Here is an 18,199-nt window from a genome sequence, read left to right as displayed (position 1 = left end):
TTGCTTGTAAAGTGGTCTGAGATAGATCCTGGTATAATGCCAGATCCCGATATGGATCTGGGAGTTTTTTCCCTCCTCTTGTGGCGGCTAGTAGCATTTCCTTCACATGGAAAAAGTGGATTCTTGTAATCACGTCTCTGGGCAGATGTTTAGCAATATGACCAGGTTTGGGCAACCTGTGAGCCCTGTCCACAGTCATTTCACTCTCAGTCAATGCAGGGAAGGTAGATTTCAGGATATCCATTACATATCCCTTAAGCTCATCATTATGAACAGTTTCAGGGACCCCTCTGATTTTAACGTTATTCCTCCTATTTCTGTCCTCCTCTTCAGCTATCTTCTCCTTCATCCATCTATTCTCATTCATAAGCTCCTTGTGGGTATCAACTAATTCGTTATGTGCCGTTGTCATTTCTGCAATCCTATTCTCCAACTTGGAGATTCTCTGGTCTGTTTCACTTGCAAAGTTTGACATTTGTTTCACCAGAGATTGCATATCCCCCCTGATCTCCGCCATGTTATCCTTCATGACGCCGCTAAAGGACACCATGAAGTCCTTAAAAAATTTCTGCGTCATTGTCTGCTCAGTAGCTGGGAATGACGTCAGGGGGTCTAGAGTAATGTTTGCTGGAGGTGGATGAATGGATGGGTGGGGTAAGGACTGTGGAGTCTGTCCTACCTGGGATCTCTGATCATCCTGTGGTGACGATACAGGCTGGGCCTTCAGGGATTTCAGAGGGCTACGATCCCTGGTGTCTTTAGGGCTTTCCTTTGGGTTATCCTCCTCGCTTTCTTCCTCAGCAAGGTCCGCTGGGTCACCCCTGCGATGAGGAGTGTAGAGAGGGCTAAATCTATTCCTCTGAGCTAGCGGTGGGGGAGTATGGTAGTCCAATTCATGCCTACCTCGTGGCTGGTAATGACGGTCGCCATCTTGGTTTTCCTCCCCATAAAACTCTGAAAGCTTTCGAGGGATAGGAGAGCTATATTTCTTCTTATGTGACACCCTTTTCCACTCCATATCGTTCAGGAGACGTTCACCCACCTTTTTAGCACAAGAAGGGGCTTCCTGGATTGCTTTTAGTAGCTTTTCTGGGTGTTTTCAGCGGAGAGCTACAGCCTCAGGCAGCCATTCAGCTTCGCTCCAGGCCACGCCCCCCTATATAGTGTAATTAAAGTTCATTTTGTTTGACTGTGATAAAATAGGATTTTGAATAATAAACCACCATTTCGTGATGGTCTGTGTGCTGCCTCAGAGATCATCTGATGAGAAATACTGAGACTCTAACTGTAACAGGAAGTGTGGAAGCAAAGGACAGAACTCTGTATTTTAAATGGCTCATGTGACCTAACAAGTATAGTTTGTTTGGTTTGTTTGTGTGCACCGTGAATCCTATGATCCCAGGGGGCAGCCCTTATTTTTTAAAATAGCAATTTTCTAATTAGGATTACCCGATTGCACATACTACAAAAAAAGTACATTATTATGAAAATGGTTTATTTACTTGAAGCAGGGTTTTACATATAAGCTGTTTTATGCAGTATCTTTTTATAGAGACCTACATTGGTTGGGGGGTATAGTTTTCCTTTAACAAGCCTTCAAATAATTTGCCCACCACAGTTGTCAAACTTACTGGCCTATAATTGCCAGGCTGAGATCGTAATCCCTTTTTAAATATTGGAATGACATCAGCTTTTCTCCAATCCATAGGTACCATACCAGATGAAAGCGAATCTGAGAAAATCAGAAATAGGGGCTGGTCTAAAACCCAACTAAGCTCTCTTAGAACCTGGAGGTATATGCCATCTGGCACTGGCTCCTTGTTTACATGAATTTTTATTAAAGCTTTATGAATCATATCCTGAGTCAGCCATTGACTAGATTGATTTGAGCCAATAGTGCAGCTATGAAGTGAGCCTGGGAACTCTGGCTCCTCTATTGTATACACTGAAGAAAAGAACAGATTTATCACATTTGCCTTTTTTTATCTGTTACTACCATACTGGTACCATTAATTAAAGGAGCAACACTCTCAACCTGCATCTTTTTACTATTAATATATTTAAAAAAACTTTTTGGGGTTAGTCTTAGCCTCAAACGCAATATGCTCTTCATTTCCTATCCTTGTTTTCCAGATTGCTGTTCTACAACATTTATTATAGTGTTTATATTCATTAAATGCAGCTTCTGTCCCAACAGACTTGTAGTTTTTAAATTTCTTTCTCTTCTTTCCTATTTACTTCTATATTAGGCCACATAGGGTGATTTTCAATGATTCAACATTTATTCCTTAAGGGAATAAATTGAGAACAGTAACAATTTAATATAATTTTAAATGACAACCATTTCTGTTCTGTGTTTTTAGATGAAAACCTAATGCCCCAATCTATGCTCTGAAGGGCAGCCCTCAAGGCACTAAAAATAGCTTTTCTGAAATTCAGTGTATATTTGTTTTTTGCTCCAGACATTAAATTATATCACATTATGGTCACTATTACACAGGGGTTCAATTACTTGCACATTCTGTCTCTTTAGAGATCACTTGATCCAGTATAGCATTTTTTCTGGTTGGCTCCTCAACAACTTGAGCCATAAAATTATTTAAGTTTATAAACTTGTTCCCATTTACTGGCCTGACAGTACTGTTGCTCCAGTCAATATCTGGGTAATTAAAATCCCCCATTATCATTACTTTCCCCAAACTTTACTTTCCTAAACTAGCAGCCTTTTCTATTTGTATCAGGAGCTTAGCCTCCTCCTCCTCACTTACATACTTTCACCCATAAGACTTCCTCCTTTATATTAGCTTTTAAATTCTGCCTAACGAACAGACATACTCTTCCTCCTTTTCTATTGCCTCTGTTCCTCAGAAAAAAGCCTCTGATATTAACTGCCCAGTCATGCGACTCATTCAGCCATGTTTTGGCAATACCAATCATATCATATTTTTCCTCCAGCACCACCACCTCCAGCTCTCCCATTTTACCAGTCAGAGTCCTTGCATTTGCTAATACAAAACTCCACTATCTAAAAGCTTTTGAGGTCATGTAGAAGTCAGTGGGATTTGTCCTTTTCAAATTGTAAAAACTTTCTTTATGTCAAGCTTTTAGAGGTTTTTTTTTCATTTGTATTTGCACAAACAATTTGAGGAGTTTGATGTTTCTGTGTTAGTATTCAGATTAGTTCTATATTTTTATTCATTTGTGCGTTTTGTATTAGGTTATTGAAATAAATTGCTTGCCATTTGTTGTTTTAGAGAAAATTAATTTTTTTGTGGTTTCTAAAATCCAATAAAGCACTAAAATCAGAATGTTCATTTATAGGCATCATTATATCTTGATTTCACAGCAAAAGTGCATTATTTTGGAAGCAAGTTAGTAAATACTAAATGAAAGGGTTTTTTTTATCCTAAGAGGTAGGATATGAGAAGGGGAAATTTAAAGAAAGGAGTCAAAAGAAATTGAGTCAATAAGAAAGGCATGGGTATAAGGTAATAAATAACAGGGAAGAAGCACAAGAGAGAAGAAAATAATGGAATAATAAAGGTTAGTAAGGGATAGAATGTTAAATAAGGATTGAGACAAACTAAAAACAAAACAAATTTGTCAATACAATAAACAGAGAAAGTTGGAATAGAAGAATACAGTTTAAAACAGAGAACAGAAATTATAAAGTAAGTAAATGGTGAGTGGGCAAGGGGTTGTTCACCTTCAAACACTTTTTCCAGTTCAGTTTCAGATTGCTCACCAGATTTCTGACTGTTTTTCTAATATTGAAGTGTAAAATTTCATTTTTCACTAAAGCAGAGTCACCGACTCTTTAACTGTTCTAAATGTATACATTTAGTTGATACATATGTTATCTTTAGCCCTCCTGAGCAGACTTCCTGAGTTTCATTAAAGGGGAACTGTCATGAGTTTGCAGTATTACACAGTAAAGTTAACAAGAATAATGAATACAGTGTTTTGTCAGAGTTAAACCTATAACATAATGAAACAATAGCCATATCTCACCTCTGCATCCTCAACCAAGCTTTTGCTTTTGCTAAACAGTTATGTTCATATATACTCCAGCAGTTTGTCTGATGTTTGATCAGGTGAACAACGTTTCGGGGGGTAAACACCCACCCTTCATCCTAATGAAGGGTGGGTGTTTCCCCCCCGAAAAGTTGATGTTTGATGGCTAAATAAAAGGGGACACTCCCTGACTGCATTAATCAGAGTGTGTGCGGATCTGTTTTCTATACACATACATTGCTTAGGGACCCGGCCGGGTCAACGGAAGACGCACCACCAGTTGCAGGATTGGTGAACTACAGGTGTGCGGTAGGAGAAATTACATTGTGATCAGTTGAACAATGCAGTTAGTTACAGTCTGGGTCTGAGATGTGAAAAGTACATGGTTTTACAATACTGGGGAGAACATAGACATGAACAATACTGGGGGAGATTATAGGTTTGAACAATACATGCCCCCCCCCTGACAAGGAGCAGCAGTGCAGCACTGCTGAAAATGTCATCTACAATCAGTCAACCAAACCAAACAAATGTATTTCTTCAATAATCTGCCTGTCTGCAAACAGAGAAGTGTTGCACATAGATATGCTGTTAGAAGATGAGGGAGAGGAAATTTGACTCAGGGAACATGGGCAAGCCTAAGTGAATGTTGCCGAACTGAATAGACACTCCTACTTTGAGATTCTGAAAATGCCTGGTCTGGAGAGCTGATAATTAAGTGTGTTTATAACACAAATTTGATGCAGTTGGGTATAGATTTCATTGTACTAATTTATATATATATTTATATATATATATATATATATATATAAAGACACAAGTAGAAAAAAGCAGCACTCACAGGATTTGCAGAAAGGTTCAAAAATAGAAAAAATCTTTATTGAAGCTCAACGTTTCGATCCCCCACAGGGATCTTCGTCAGGAGGGAAAACAAACAAACATCCAGACAACCCACTAGCCCACAAAATTTAAACCCCTTGTGGTGAAAATGGCGCCAAGGGCATTGCTAGGCAACCGAACAAGCTTCCAATCGCTTGTAACTGTAAAAACCAAATATGTAGGGAAATAGTGAGGCAAGACATCTGCAAGTGACAGAGTGTAGGTAAACAAGAGGTAATGCGGGGAAACAGAATAAAAGTGTAGGGATGTGTAAATAGCCACCCCTAGTATTTTGTGCAGGCAGTCCCTCCATGTTATGGACACCTAATTGGGTCCTAAAATACAGTTGGGAGGGGTACTGTTGACTCTTGTTGTTTCCCACAGTGACCAGCAGATGGCACTGTGCTAGAGTATAAAAGGCTCTGAAGCCAGATCATCAGGGTCCATCTTGTGCTGGCTCTAGCCTGTGCAGGAGGCAGAGCTCGAGTGGAACCTAGACAGGTCAGGTCTAGTAAGAATAGGCTACTCACACTTATAGATCACTCTAGGAGTGATAGTCAGTCAGATTATTTAGCTGAGCAGTCGCTCCTACGAGGATTGTAGTGGGATTAAGATCCCAGGGTACTCATTGCCCAGTAGAAGGGACTAAGTGTACAGACCTAGGGTAGATAGATTCCCCTCAGTTTCCACTTAGGGAAAAGGCTGAAAGCTGGGTGTACCTCCTCAAAGCTGCATATATTGTTCCTATCTCTGAGGAGAATCATACTGACCAAAGGTGTTGTGAGTACTGCCTATTCAATGTATTGTATGAACCTGCAATGTTCTGATCTATGTACACTCCACTGAGGATTGTATACTGTGCTCAATAAATCTGTTATTTGGTTAAGTTATAAGAACCTCTGGCGCCCAATTCTTTGCACCCTGATTGGTCTCATCCGGAGCATATGTACTAGGAGTGAAGCCCATAGTAGAGTAAGGTGCACTCAATTTACTATAGCGCTACAAAAGCAAGAGTTTATTACAGGTTACATTATTGCCGTGCCAAAGAAACACCACTTCGTCCTACCAATAAGACACTGTCCAATCAGGGGTGCTGCCGGCGGCATCCGGCCAATCAGTCAGCACAGTAGCGGTGGGTGTGCTCAGTAGCGCTATCAACCTCTGTATAGCCGCTCGTTTCTCCAGGGCTGTCACCTGGCAACCGGGATCAGCGTGTGAAGGTGGTTACTGGGGGTATAGTTCCCCGCGCCTCCTGTTCCGCCTCTGTGCGCTGCATTTGGGACAGTGAGCCTGCCGCAGGAGGCAGCTATGTCCGTGTGGGTTGCCAGGGTTACATCGCGGGTGGGTTCCGCATCAATATAGTCACTGGGTAAATCTATGTAGAGGCCCGGCCTTGGGGCCTGTCATCATAATAGCGGGTATACTTTGATCGGTCCCACATATTGTGTCTGGACATGCGGATTGCGCCTGGACGTTTCGAGGGTCTGGTATAGTGGTACATGGCCTGTTCGGCAAATAAGATAGAATACAGGGACAGAGAGGGAGGAGAGGGTGAAAAATAGTAAACAGAGGTTATTGGTAATATTACAGTATTACATGTTGCTGATCTGTGGATAGGGGAAAACAGGGGGTTGGATAACAATAACCGGTCTAGGGACGTGTTATATTCAATGCTAAATTAAGCACCCCAATGGTAAAGTCTCTTTCAGGCCACGTGGGGTGACAGTGTCCAAGTGGTATACCCATCTCGATTCTCTCTTCAGTAGGGCCAAGTCACGCTTGCCACGCCTTGGTAGTGGAAGTTGAAAGTCGATGGCCATGCAGCGAAATGTGGGGAGACCATGTCCCATTTGTAGGAAATGTCTGGCTACAGGTTGTTTGGCCACCTTTTCTTTTAGGGCTTTACTGATAGTTGATCTGTGATTGGCTATCCTTTCTTTCAATTGAGTAGTGGTTTTACCTATGTAGTAGAGACCACATGGACATGTCACAATATAAATAACAAAGGTTGAAGTACAGGTTAGTCTATGCAGTATTTTAAATCTCTTTCCCGTGTGTGGGTGAGGAAAGTCTTTGCCTGTCAGCAGAGACCAACATGTAGTACAGTCTGGGCAATGATACCATCCAAGTTTCTTCTGGTCACTAAACCAATTTGTATTTTGTGTGGTTTTATGAAAAAAGTCAGTCCGAACCAAGATGTCTCTGAGATTCTGATTCCTACCATGGCCAAACATAGGGCATGGGGATTGATGCAAGGACAAGGTGCTGTCCATAGAGATAATTGGCCAGTTCTTTTTTACACATTTTTGTAAATTATTGGAAATATGTGAGTATTTGGTAGTGAACACCAATTGGTTAGACAACTGGTCTACCTTTGGTTTGCCCTTCAGCAGGTCAGCCTGGGAATGTGATAAGGCCCTTTTTAGTTAAATAGTTAAATTGGGTTGAAAAAAGACAAAGTCCATCAAGTTCAACCACTCCAAATGAAAACCCAGCATCCATACATACACCCCTCCCTACTTTTAATCAAATTCTATCTACCCATACCTATACTAACTATAGAGCTTAGTATCACAATAGCCATTCTTAAAGGCATTAACTGAATCAGCCATCACAACATCACCCGGCAGTGCATTCCACAACCTCACTATCCTGACTGTGAAGAACCCCCTACGTTGCTTCAAATGAAAGTTCTTTTCTTCTAGTCTAAAGGGGTGGCCTCTGGTACGGTGATCCTCTTTATGGGTAAAAAGATCCCCTGCCATTTGTCTATAATGTCCTCTAATGTACTTGTAAAGTGTAATCATGTCCCCTCGCAAGCACCTTTTTTCCAGAGAAAACAACCCCAACCTTGACAGTCTACCCTCATAATTTAAGTCTTCCGTCCCTCTAACCAATTTCGTTGCACGTCTCTGCACTCTCTCCAGCTCATTTATATCCCTCTTGAGGACTGGAGTCCAAAACTGAACTGCATACTCCAGATGAGGCCTTACCAGGGACCTATAAAGAGGCATAATTATGTTTTCATCCCTTGAGTTAATGCCCTTTTTTATGCAAGACAGAACTTTATTTGCTTTAGTAGCCACAGAATGACACTGCCCAGAATTAGACAACGTGTTATCTACAAAGACCCCTAGATCCTTCTCATTTAAGGAAACTCCCAACACACTGCCATTTAGTGTATAACTTGCATTTATATTATTTTTGCCAAAGTGCATAACCTTGCATTTATCAACATTGAACCTCATTTTCCAGTTTGCTGCCCAGTTTTCCAGTTTAGACAAATCACTCTGAAAAGTGGGAGCATCCTGCATGGAACCTATAGTTCTGCACAATTTAGTATCATCTGCAAAAATAGAAACAGTACTTTCAATGCCCACCTCCAGGTCATTAATAAACAACTTGAAAAGCAAGGGACCTAGTACAGAGCCCTGTGGTACTCCACTAACAACACTGGTCCAATTAGAAAATGTTCCATTTACCACCACTCTTCGTAGTCTATCTTTTAGCCAGTTCTCTATCCATGTTCAAGGCCAACATTCCTTAATTTAACCAGTAACCTTTTGTGTGGCACTGTATCAAATGCTTTAGCAAAGTGAAAATCACATCCACTGCCATCCCAGAATCAAGGGAGTTCAAGTGAGTCTTTCTGGTAGCCTCTTTCTATAAATCTGTCGACTGCTTCGCTTAGTTGAGTTTGTGCCATCACTGGATCACTGTTTTTGCGTATAGTCCTCAGGAACTGTGAGTATGGGACATCCCTTGTGGTTGCTGGGGGATGGTCACTGGCAGCGTGCAAAATCATGTTTCGATCTGTAGGTTTTCTATATAAGCTTGTGCCTAGGCCAGCCACAGTTTTAAAGATTCGTAGATCTAGGAATTCAATGCTATATATAGTTAGGAATTCAATATATATATATATATATATATATATATATATAGTTCTATAGGTTCTGCTAGTCCCTATAGAGTTAATCCCCTACTTTTTCTATGTAGTTCTCCTATCCTTTGTTATTGGGCACACGCCCTTGCAACAGTTTAAGTGTAACCACCTCACCTATTGGACCAAGAGTGTAATGACACTCCCCTGCCATACTGCTATATAGTGCTGTGTAGGGAGTGGCCTCTTCCTCTTTGGATCTTGATCCTGTGCTTCTAGGTGATTCCCATTGAGCCTGGGATCACCATAGGCCCAGTAAAGCCATTTACCCTAAAGGGACCTGTACCTTTGGAGATCTACTGTAAGTCGTGACCAGACAACCCGTGAACGAGGAACAGCTAGCATAGTAAGCTCCTGTAATAGACTCTCTAGGAGAGTGAGACAGAGAGGTTTAGCAGTAAGAGCAGTTGTCGTTCCAACAAGGATTTGTAGAAGGGAGTAGCTTCCCACAAGGCCTGTTTGCCTTTAAAGCAGGGAACTCAGTTGATAGGCATCTAGGTTAGCAAAGGACAGCCTGTACCCTACCTGATTGATCCCCTCACTGGCAACGTCGGTTAAAGGAGAAGTTATTACCCCTGTCTGCTGATACCCTGTGCGCTGATCTGACTTTGTGAGCCACTCTGTCCATTGTGGTTCCATCTGCTTTATCCTACATTGTGAGTAAACCTGAGGTCATTTGCTTTTGTGCATAATAAACCTGTTTAACTATCCAAGAACCTCCTGGCGTCCAATTTATCTACTTTTGTACTAATTAGCCTGTGGGTTGTAGTTTTACAACATCTTAAAGGGTAAGCTTCCATTTGGCGAAGGCTCTACCCTGAGTGTAGATTCGCAGTGTAACCCATGCTGATACACTAGCTGGACATTTAACTATCTATGTGCTGAATAGCCCAAGAAAGTGTTATATATATATATATATATAAACAAGAACTTTGGGGTAGTCGGCACTCTCGTCACTAGGTTCAACTTGCCTGCGTGCAGTGTCCAAAAAATTTGGTGTTACTTAGTATTCCTTAATGTTTAGTATTGATGTATTTTGAGCAACTGACACATTTGGGGTTAATAGTTTGAGGGAAATATGTCTCTTTACACACATTTATTATATGTTTATCTTGGGATGTCTCTGTAACCCCGTGTGGGGTGATGCACCGGTTAAAATAACCACACATTATTATTTTTTGGTCAATAATGACATTAATGGTTAGGTTGCTATGGGGGAGGTACTAAGCAACAATAGCTATTTGATGTGGTCCTATTTAGAGCTCTGCACTGATCACGCTGCAATACAATATAGACAGCATTTTATCTACCGCTTTGGATAGAGCATGAAACCAGACCTTCTACCTAGACTCATATTTGCTCCTTTTTAACATTACCAGTATTTCTTAGTATTTTGATACATTTAAATAGTTGTGAGTGAGATTAACAACTGTTACAAAGTTTGTTTTTAAGTATTCTCCTCTTAAACAAGGGGTGTTTTAACAGTGATATGATTATCTGTGTTTCTTAGTATTACTTAATGTTTAGTATTGATGTATTTTGAGTTATGCTATTGGATGCATTGTGATGATGACAAGGATGACATGTCAGCCAATTAACTTTTCCCGCCATCATGGGTATTTAATGCATTTTTCATTGTCTGTTGTTACTTTGAGAAAGGCCTTGGAGAGGCCGAAACATTAGTCTTTTGTTAATAAAACATTATTTAATTTTTAAGTCCTGAGAGTGCGGACCTTCTTTACTGAATATATATATATATATATATATATATATATATATATATATATATATATATATATATATATATATATATATATATATATATATATATATATATATATATATATATACATATATATATATACATATATATATATATATATATATATATATATATATATATATATATATATATATATATATATATATATGAAAAATTGTATGGTTTATACAGTAGTTCATGACAGTTCTCCTTTATAGGCAGCTTTTAGAATTGATACAATAGTTACTAATGTTCCACAGATACTGCTGAGAGCTGCCAGAGTGAAACACGAGACACAGGAGCATTAAACTTTAAACTTAAATTGATGTAAAGCAATTGAAAAAAGTATCGTGAACAAGCTGAAAACAACTGAACTGAAAAAAAGGAGTTTGGAAGGTGAATAACCCTTTTAATGTTTGCTATGTTACTACTATTATACTGTCACACAAAAGACATCTGGAACTCTTAGCTAGGAAAATAAGTATGAAGGAACATTCTCCCAGCACATCTCCCAGCAAAGACTCTGGTTGGTCAGCTCTGACCTAAATGCTGTGGCACCTCACCAGTGGAAAGGCGGCAAACTAAGTGCCTACATTTTGGGTTAATGTTTTTTTTTTATTATTATCCTTGATAACTACAGAACTATAGAACAGCAACTGATGTGGGTACTACTGTGGATGCACTGAATCGAGCATTTTTTTGGGGATTTGCTAGGATTCAGATTCACCTGACCAAACTTAATCCAAATCATTACAATGAAGTAAATAATTTTTAACCTTTCCTAACCCTAGGATTTGTTTTGGGATTATGCCGATTCTTTCAGACATTAGTGCAGCTAGGTAGTATGAAATGTAGATCTGGAAATGGGGTTTCTTCTGTTCTACAAAGTAAACAATACAATTTAGCCATTCTTTCTTCATGGCTGAAATTGTCCATTCGCTAAATTAGGTTTGCTCCCCTTGTCTGGGCTTCTAGTTAAATAATAAAGATTGTACTTGGCACCAAAAATATTTTTCATATCACACACTGACACTTACCAGTGCTTTACAAATTGGTAGAAATAAATTCTAATTCTGTGAAACAATAACCCATTTACAGGTATGGGACCTGTTATTCACAATGCTTTGGAAAATGGGTTTTCAGGATAAGGAGTCTTTCCATAATTTGCATATTCATACCATAAGTCCTTAAAACCATGTAAACATCAAATAAACCCAGTAGGATTGTTTTGCATCCAGTAAGGATAAATTATATCTTAGTTGGAATCAAGTACAAGGTTTTATTATTATTATAATGAACAAGGAAATAATTTTTAATTATTTGAGTAAAAGAAATCTATGGGCGATAGCCTCTTTGTAATTTGGAACTTTTGGGATAATGGATTTTCAGTTAACTGATCCTATACCTTACTAAAGTATATTATATTGTTATCCCATGCTGTTGCTGATTCCCATTGCTTACTACAGCTAATTTTAAAACGCTAAGGGGAAAATTCACAAAGATCCGAAGTTGCGCCAGCGACAGCTTCACTGCATTTTGCGCACTTTGCCAGGTGTAGTTTCGCCTGCGCTACACAAATTCACTAAAATGCGAAGTTGTGCTCAGGGAGGCAAACGGTATCGAAGTTGAGCTAGCGTTAATTCGTCAAGCAAAACGAAGTTACACTAGTGATGCCTAATTTGCATACGGTGCCAAATTAAAGTACAAAGGACATATATGTAGCTGCAAATACATTTCACTACACAAGCCTGGGAAACCTTCATAAAATAAAATTGAGTTGCTATTTTGCCCTATACATGTGCCCACTGTATAGTTGAGTTGCCATATGTTAGGAAATGTAGGGGGGAAGGAGGGTACCCCCAAAACAATTTAAGGGTGCGAAGTAGCACTAGAGTAGGTCTACTTCGCTAGCGAATTTACGCCGTTAGTAAATCAGCGAAGTAAAGAAATTACATCACGCTGGCGAATTTGTGCTAGCATTAGGCCTTCCCGTTTTAGTGAATTTGCCCCTAAGGTCCTTCTTCATGCAAGAATTGTCCTAGGAATGGTATAAAAACCATGCATATTTTGTCTATTACCTGGATTATTACATACATTATGCAATAATTCCATAAATACATTTTTGAGACTTCAGATAAAAAAAAGCATATCTGCAGGATGAGAGCTTTCATAGAATGTAGGGAGAAAAATAAAATAAACCATAGACTAACCTCAGTCCATAGAGGACTGTGCCATCTGGGTGCAGTCGGATCATCCGGTTCTTGACAGTGACTCCGTGCAGGAAGGACTTTTTATCATTCAGGAAGTAAGTGTCCGGGAGCCAGAGCTGATCAGCCACACGATTATCCAATGTGAGATTGAGAGGGAGAGCGGTATAGGCCAGGCGCTTATCACGCCAACTTTGCTGAAAATACATGGTGATGGTGTAGTCCTGTTAAAGAGAAGAGGCAGTTACTTGCATGGCATGTCTGGTAGCACCGAGGGAAATATAGAAATAGACCAGAAGAAATCAACTAATGAGATAGTGGAGGGAGTCAATGAATTGAGTGACAGCATGCAGAAAATAATGAAAAAAAGAGATAGTGTGATCTGTGAAGTGATGATTGGAACATTTTCTAATAGGACCAGTGTTGTTAGGGGAGTACAGCAAGGCTCTGTCCTTGGTCCTTTGCATTTTAACTTGTTTATTAATGAGCTGGAGGTGGGCATTGAAAGTACCGCTTCTGTTTTTTTTTTTGCAAACGATAAAATTTCGCAATCCTACTTTCGCATGAGGGGAAAAGGGTTAGCAAAATTGTTGGCACTGCAAACAATTTTTCTGTTAGCAACCTATATTACAGGTGGGGCAGATTTATAAAATCTCAAAGTTCAGATTGGTACAAAATGATTGCAGATAATGCTTTGGCTTGTTTCCAAACTGGTTTTAAAAGGAGTGTCTTTCTTTTAACACAAACCGATTATAGCCAAATTTTTAATATTATTTTATATTGAATATTTATTTTTGGCAAAAACCTGCATGTGGGGAAAAAAGACCCTTGGAAGGTAGCAAAAGCAATCCCTTGCAGAAAATATTTTTAGTTTTAGCAATTCACTGGTTTGCACTGTATTACACAAGCTCGAGTTTCAAGGGTACATGAATCTTCCTCTATGCATTTTCTCTGCTGGAAAATGCTGACATTGCCCCCTACACATTTCAGTGTCTGTGCGCAATAACTGACAATGAATGATATCAACCTGGGGCTGTCATTGAGCATGTGAACGTTTGCATTATATGTGTATAGGCATAATAGTGGAAAAAAGGAAGCATCTGATTTAGCCCTAGGGCTGTCAGCTCATGTTCTGGAATTTTCCTGGTAAGTAAGGTTGTAGTGAGTTGGAAACCTTTCTAAGTTTTAAGAGCATATATTCTTATGATTTGTTAAACAATCAATAGTAACCTATCCTGGGAGAAATTTGAATTAAATGAGAACTAAACCACACCCCATACAAAAGCCCCCATCCACAGCCATTTCCCTGTTCTCTCCCCGCAGCATCTTTTTCAGTTTTTACTGACAGTAAAGCTGACCTAAACAGACAAAAATGCGGAGCAGAGCTAGCAGATTCCATCTTCTGGATCTTCATGTTCTCTTCAGATCAGTTTGGTGACACAGAGCTTGCTTACCTTCAACCAACTGTGCATGCACCAACAAGCTCTATGAAGCTGAACTGATCCAAAGCAAACACGAAGATTCAGAAACACTGTTCACTGAAATAGACAATTCAGGGAGGGGGCTAATTAGATGACTGTGGATGGAGCTTTTGTTGAGAGGGTTAGTACATTCAACAAATAATACCTATATTGGCTAACAATAAAAACTACATTGCAAGTTTTTGGGGGAACCGAGGTCCCTTTGTCAGACAAAAACAAATGAAAGCTAGAAAAGCTTTAAATACTGTTAGATCAGTGAAAGGCGTTCATGGGCAATAAATTAGGAAGTTACAGATAGATAGAGATCAATTGTAGAGATAATACAATGAATTAGGATGGGTTGTAAATAGTTCAGGAGTCAGGTTACATAGTGTAACATGAAACCTTACCCTAAATTAAGGCCCTGTCTTAATGGATTAAATAACTCCATACATTTGAATTCATTAATCTTCCTTTCCCGTTCAGTTTTAAAGTACCCTTTTAGAATTAAGACCTGCATGTCCTGAAAATACATCCTGTGCAAAGATCAAGTTGCTATACCGAATACACAAAAAGTATACACCATTCTGGACTACTATTCGTGTGCTTCATCCAATGTGGTAATCAAGATTACATGTACTAGGTGCAGGGTTGCCACCTGGCCGGTAACTTACCGGCCTAGCAGGTAAAACAGGTATGGAGGCCGGTGCTGGTATTAAGATAATACCGGCAATTACATTGGCCGGTAATTTTTTGTGGGGAGAATGCCACTTACCTCTAAGCAGCTTCGCTGCTCCCTCCTCCCACAGGGCTTTCTTGCTTTTTTTTCAACTATTTTTATTGACCTCTCTACTACATGACATTTCTGTTTTCCAGCCTTCTGATTGGTTTTCCGTTGCATGTGACAAGGAGGTGGCTGAGACGCGTCATCAGACTGCAGCCATGAACCAGGAGAGCAGCTTCAGAGCCCGTGAGTGGGATTTGTACCCACATAGCTTTGTGTGGGGGGCCTGCTAGTGGTGATAACACTTCTCTGGTAGTTTCCTCAGTCAGGGGAGGAAATGAAACGGTTAGAAAGGGGGTGTGTCACTTTTATGGCAGTTTCATTGTGAAACTAGGAATTGGGAACTCACTTGTGTGTGTGTAGAAACATTGTATCGCTTTAAGTACAGTTAAAGTTTGACATCTCCATATAATGACGTAAAATTAAACCTCCTGTTAGTATTACAAATTAGTATTTTGCAAGGTTGCTGGTAGGTGCATAAAAAGAAAGCAGTGGATTATGGCGGGTAACTTTACTTCATAAGGGCAAGGAACCAAGGAACTGGAGGAAGGATCTTGCATGCAACATTCAATTAGCGACCCATTAGTTACTATAGTTACTGTATGGCAGCAGCAATGTGATTGTTATGGTGCAAGCAGAGATTTACACAGCAGGGCCGAGCCTGAGCTAGGTGTGTAGATGGGACAGGGGCACCACACAGCACTTTTTCATTACTATTTAGATGGAGTATGGTTTATGGGTGGTTTCCATTAAAAGTTCAGTTACGCAAGCGTGATAAAGGAATTCATCTGTTCATTTGACATAACTGGACTTCCTGGTGTCAGAATCAGAATTTGTTAGGTAATGTTTTCTAGAAAAGATGGCAACCCTAACTAGGTGCTCTACAGGAGGCATATACATTAGTGAAACTGGACAAAAAGTGTGAACCATCACAGACATAAAATCAACACCAAATCATGTGATACACCAGTGGCGCAACACTTCTGCAGTCAAAATCACAGTCTTGAGGACATGCAGGTAAACACTTCTACAATACTTTTTATATTTGTTTGTTTTTTTATTTGTTATTTTTTCCCACAGTGAGAAATAGAGGTGAGCAATTCCCAGTGGCGTAACTACCGGGGGAGTAGGGGGTGCGATTGGGCCAGGGCCTGCACCCCCGGCAAAGTGCAAGGAGTGCATATTCACGCAAATGGCTGGCTGACTGCTGCTGGCTAGTAGCATGAGTTATGCACCTCTCCTAATATACAAACCCTAAGAACTTTTATTACTCCTCTAACATTTTCCTGGTTCATGATTTGGAGGGGTTGAACTTGATGGACTTTGGTCTTTTTTCAACCCAACTTAACTACTATGTAACAGTGAATGGAGCATAACTGCACAATAAATTGCAAGTATAAAATTTAGTTTCAACGTTACATTCAGTAAAATTTACTGAATTTGCGGAATAACGAGAGCCAGAGCGATCGAACATTAGCTACATTCTTGTTATCTAGCGAATTGTCCTCTATGCCTAGTGAATTTGTGATGTCCTTGTTGATGCAATTTCTGCCAAATTGTTATAAGCAATGGCGACTTTGCCCTTTAGTGAATCTGCCCCTTTGTGTTAATTTAATATAAAGACTGGAGAGTAAAGATGCGGACAATTACACAAAAGCTCAGGGAAGCGCAGATGCCATATAGATGTGGCTTCCCATTTAAGCTGATGGTGACGAGAAATAAACAACAATTTGTGCTCAGAGATGCTGCACTATGAGAGCAATTTTGTTCTCAACTGAGAGTCTCAAAAATACCTAGCAAAACCTCTCCACGGCTGTCTTCAACAAGATCTGCACAACCCCCTTCGTGGAACGTAGTATTCCCTAAGATCGGGAACCATAGGAATCCAGGCAGCATGGAATCCAGGCAGCATGGAATCGCCAGCACAAAGTTAACATCCTTACTCAGGCAACTAAATGATTCAGCTGAAATACCATGGCATATCCCAAAGGCCAGCAACTCTACCAGACCAGGGGCAAGGTGTAAATAAGAACGGGACTAAGCAAGGAAGAAATGGCAACTTTCTAAGGTTTTATTTGCATAAGGGGGCTCAAAGGTTGGGGAGCATATCTCTGTTTTCACCCCATGACTCCAGATGTAGGGGGGATGGACCCCCCTAGACTTTTCTTTGATATTGCGGGAGCCGTAAATTATTTAAAATATGCTCAACAACGCCAGGTTGGAGTTGAAATGTTGTTTATGTTGTGTTATGTTTATAAATGTTTATGTTTAATATTACACATAATCAAAAATGTGAATACAAAATCAAAAGGTGTTATGGCTAAAGTACTATCCATAAATGTAAATGGACTAAACTCCCCCTTAAAGGGGACCCGTTACCCCAACAAAAATATTCATAATCCTATTTTATCACATCAGTCAAGCAAAATGAACTTTAATTACACTATATAAATTATTTGAATCTTGTTTCCTGGGACCTCATAATTATAGCAAGCAGGCAGTAGCCATTTTATGGACACTGTTATTAAAGGACCAGTAACATAAAAAAAAAATGTTTAAAAATTCGTTTGTGCACAATGAAAAATAAACACCAAGACAAATGAAACTTTTAAAAAGCAAAGCCTTTATTAAGAAATAACTTACAGAAAATCCACTTCCTGTCCTCTTCAGAAACGGCGACCATCCACACTGAATCGATCGATTTCTCCTCCCAGGCTATTCACCGACAGGCATCCTCCTCCCGGCGTCCAGCAGCAGCTGTGACTCAGGCTCTTCGCTCCTTCTCCGTGGATCGGCTTCCCTAGTCCGCTCTCCTCACCTCGATCTCTGTCTTCCCTCCTCCACTACTCTCAGAGAGAGACATGCGGCGCCTGATTTCAACCCAGGCAGAACAAAAAGGCGCATGTTACAGGTGTCCAGCAGTGTCACAGGCTTTCCTCTTCACCGTGCATCGGCAGCAATAGGGTTAATCCCAGGCCAGTTCCCACGTGGGAGGGGAGGGCTCAGGCAAGGATCGCTCACTGCTCAGTGAAGGAGAGCCTGTTATGTGCGCCTATCCTGGGTTGTAATCAGGCGCCGCATGTCTCTGAGAGTAGGGAGGAGGGGAGGAGGGAAGACAGAGAGCGAGGTGAGGAGAGCGGAGGAGGGAAGCCG

The 18,199-nt window shown here is 40.2% G+C and overlaps 1 protein-coding gene across 10 annotated transcripts in view; it reads right to left on the bottom strand.

Annotated features, from left to right (window-relative positions):
* LOC108700058 (gamma-aminobutyric acid receptor subunit beta-4) overlaps positions 1-18,199 on the bottom strand; it is a 252,484-nt gene that overhangs the window by 42,321 nt on the left and 191,964 nt on the right. For all 10 annotated transcript variants that reach the window (XM_041574958.1, XM_041574957.1, XM_041574966.1 and 7 more), the window contains one exon: positions 12,806-13,026. In XM_041574958.1, the coding sequence (XP_041430892.1) occupies positions 12,806-13,026 (221 nt within the window). The remainder of the gene's footprint in view (positions 1-12,805; positions 13,027-18,199) is intronic.

The sequence above is a fragment of the Xenopus laevis genome, chromosome 8S (genome assembly GCF_017654675.1).
Source record: "Xenopus laevis strain J_2021 chromosome 8S, Xenopus_laevis_v10.1, whole genome shotgun sequence".
NCBI lineage: Eukaryota > Metazoa > Chordata > Amphibia > Anura > Pipidae > Xenopus > Xenopus laevis.
Note: the sequence above shows the minus strand (reverse complement) of the source record. Positions and strands in the feature narration are given on the sequence as shown.